This window comes from Propithecus coquereli, unplaced genomic scaffold, assembly GCF_000956105.1.
Source record: "Propithecus coquereli isolate 6110/MARCELLA unplaced genomic scaffold, Pcoq_1.0 Scaffold186, whole genome shotgun sequence".
Lineage (NCBI taxonomy): Eukaryota > Metazoa > Chordata > Mammalia > Primates > Indriidae > Propithecus > Propithecus coquereli.
The window spans coordinates 2,622,433-2,625,454 of NW_012143412.1; the positions used below are offsets into that span (position 1 = coordinate 2,622,433).

General features: G+C 44.1%; 1 protein-coding gene across 1 annotated transcript in view; it reads right to left on the reverse strand.

The window, feature by feature from the left end:
• CREB3L2 (cAMP responsive element binding protein 3-like 2) overlaps window positions 1–3,022 on the reverse strand; it is a 139,230-nt gene that overhangs the window by 22,585 nt on the left and 113,623 nt on the right. The window contains exons 5-6 of the mRNA XM_012642787.1: window positions 2,329–2,513; window positions 149–322 (exon numbers count right to left, since the gene is read on the reverse strand). Coding sequence (XP_012498241.1) covers window positions 149–322; window positions 2,329–2,513 — 359 coding nt within the window. The remainder of the gene's footprint in view (window positions 1–148; window positions 323–2,328; window positions 2,514–3,022) is intronic.

Consider the following 3,022-nt stretch of genomic DNA (forward strand, 5'->3'; position numbering starts at 1 on the left):
AAAAGGCTGAGATTAAAAAAATAAATTTAGATGGAAGTTCTAATATCTTCCTCCTGCCTGTGAATGTATCATCTTAAGACACTGGAAGGGGAAGGGGAAGGGGAGTGGGGGACACGTTCGCTCAATTCCCCCCATTGTCTCTGCTCACAGAAGTGCCTAGATTTGAAGGGCTCACCTTATTCTTGATTTTCCTCCGGATCTTCTTCAGGGCCTTCTCCTCTGATTTTGTTAGGGGCAATTTGGTGGGGATGGGATAGCCCTCAGCGATCAGAGTCCTCTTCTCCTCCTCGGTCAGGACCAGTGGGCCTGATCCCTGCAGTTTCTGTGCAGACCAAGGAGCAGAAAAGGGTCAAAGAAGAAGTGGGCACACTGAAGAGTCACCTCCTAGTGGGGTGAGGAGGATCCATTCTAACGTCTTACAGATGGCTCAGAGAAAAGGATGCCCCGTCTGCTTTGGGGGAGAAACTGGCACTTCAAAGTGAGAGCAAAGATGGGGAAGACACTCCCACGTGAGTGTTATAACCCAAGGATTACGGTTCAAGGGCAAAGATAAAGAAGCCACCATCCATTATTTCCCAGGAAGCACCCCACTAGCCAAAATGTGAAAAACAAAAGTGGAGAATTCATTTCCCACATCCCTGGACATTTCCTGGCCTTGGAGTGATGAAGGATTCACACGCACCTTTGTTTTGTGGAAGAGTTTTGTTGTTCTCCTTGTGAAAACGCCATTTTATAAGGTGCTCTCTACACAGCAGGAATCACTTCTCACCTCCACTTGTAGCTAAGGGGCCATAGCTCCCAGGGGCACACCTGCAGGCACTTTCTAGGGAAGCCTCTGGCTTCAGTAGTCCCAGATTGTGCATCAGCAATGAACACGAGAACTGTAGCTCATCTCATTTAACCCGTAATAGATTGATGTGTTTCTAACTAGTCAAACAAACCAAGTCCCTATGGCACGTTAGCTCCATGCTGAATGCCATGGAGGACTCCAAACAAACCCCATCTCTCAAGGAGCTCATGACCAAGACTGAATTGATATCCGTGAAGGGATGAGAGTAATTAAATGCTAAACAGTAATATTAACTGAAGGTACATTAAAAATTTGAAGAAAGAGAACATTCATAGGAATTTGTGTGATCAAGGAAGGTTTAAGGTAGGAGATAAGGCTTGAATTGGGCCTCCTGAAAGAAAGGAGATGACTTACAGAAGAAAAAGAAGGGTATTCCCAGCAAAAGGCAGGACTGAGAAAAGTAACGGAAGATGCCCACTCTGCCTAGAATAGGTAAGGTGTTTTGAAGTCGCAGAGTGCTGGGCACACGATAATGAGTATTAGGGCTTAACAGGGAAACATAACACGATTGTTGGGCAAGAGTATGACATCGGGAAGATTCCTCCATAAACATGTAGAATATTAATCATGGTAGGACACACAGACATACAGGATAAAAGCTAATCTAGTGATCCAAGGAGTGAAAGGTCAGGTCTGAGCAGAGAAGGTAAAGAGTAGAAAGAGTTAATTCCCTTGTTCTCGGTAATGGTGATACATAAGAATATGGCTATAGATCTAGAATTTTCTGGGACACAATCAATCCAAATTTTCAAAGTTATGCTAATGGATGAATGACTCTTACCGAATTTTTAAATATATCATTTCATTTCAATTTGCTAGTCATGATATTATAAATTCAAAAAAGTTGATTATAATGTTTAAAACCATAGAAATCAATTCAATTCACTCTTTAAAATAATAAAAAATTATCTATTCTACTTTTTTGATTGGAAAATGGTGTCCTTATGTAAGTAAGAGATGAATAGTGTCATGATTTCTGATCTGAGTTCCTGGGTTAGGAGTCATACCACACACACACACACAAAGGGCTATACTATGTTTTTGAGCTTTGGGCATCAAAGAATCTAATCTCAGAGTGATTTTTAAGTTCACCAAAGACTGCTCATTTAAAATATAAAAGATATTTCTATATAGGCTATAAGGACCACTAAAGAATGGTAAATATTTATGATATAATTTTGAGGAGAAAAAAACAAAAATTGTTATTCCTTATGTCTATAGCTCCGTAAAATAAACATGTGAATAAAAACTGAAAGTGGACACGTGAAAAGGAACAGAATTGTGGTAGTGAGGTGAGATTTATGAGCAGTTCTTAAAAAATGTTCGTTAGGCTGGTCATCCCCCTGCTTTAGCCACTAACCAGAAACTTCTAGACAAGAGTAAAAAGCAAATGGCCTTGAGTGGCCCCGCTCTGGGAGCCCCACGGGACAGGACAGAGAGGGTTTGCGACTGTGCAGAGATGCCCAGCGCATACTTACATGAGGCGCTGTGAGCAGCGGGGAGCTGGAGAGGGCGGAGGGGGCCCGGGGCGCAGCTCTGGCAGGGCTGTGAGTCTGAGGCAGGCCGAAGGGGTGCAGGCGCGGGTTGGGGCTCAGGCTGCCCTCTGAGTCACTGCCATGACTGCTGGGAGGAGTGGGTGGTAGGTGCAGGTGGTCCCCGGGGGCTGAAGAAAAGAAAGCACATTTCATCCATCCCGGAGCCACAGAGAAGGATGTGGGCCTGGTGACACAAACCATGTGCATCCGCACAGCGGAACTCGGACTGTCTAATAAACAAGTGAGGGGCCCCCATGAACTGACGTGGAAAGTTCTCCAAGGAGCATTGCTAAGTGGAGGAGCGGGAGGGAAGCCAAGTGCAGACAATATATACAGTAGTCCCCTTTTGTACGAAAAAGGAGAGAAAGAGAATATAGACGAATATTTGCTTACACTGGCATAAAGAAGCACCAGAAGCGTATACAAGAAACCAGTAACGGTGTGACCCAAGGTAGGCAGGGAGAAATCAGGGTAGATTGAGACAGGGTGTTAAGGCTTCACTGTATTCTTTTTCAGATAGTTTATATAGTTTGATTGGTAAACCATGTCAATGTATTATGCACTTTTAAAAAAATCTTTTAGGCCGGGCGCGGAAGCTCACGCCTGTAATCCTAGCACTCTGGGAGGCCGAGGCGGG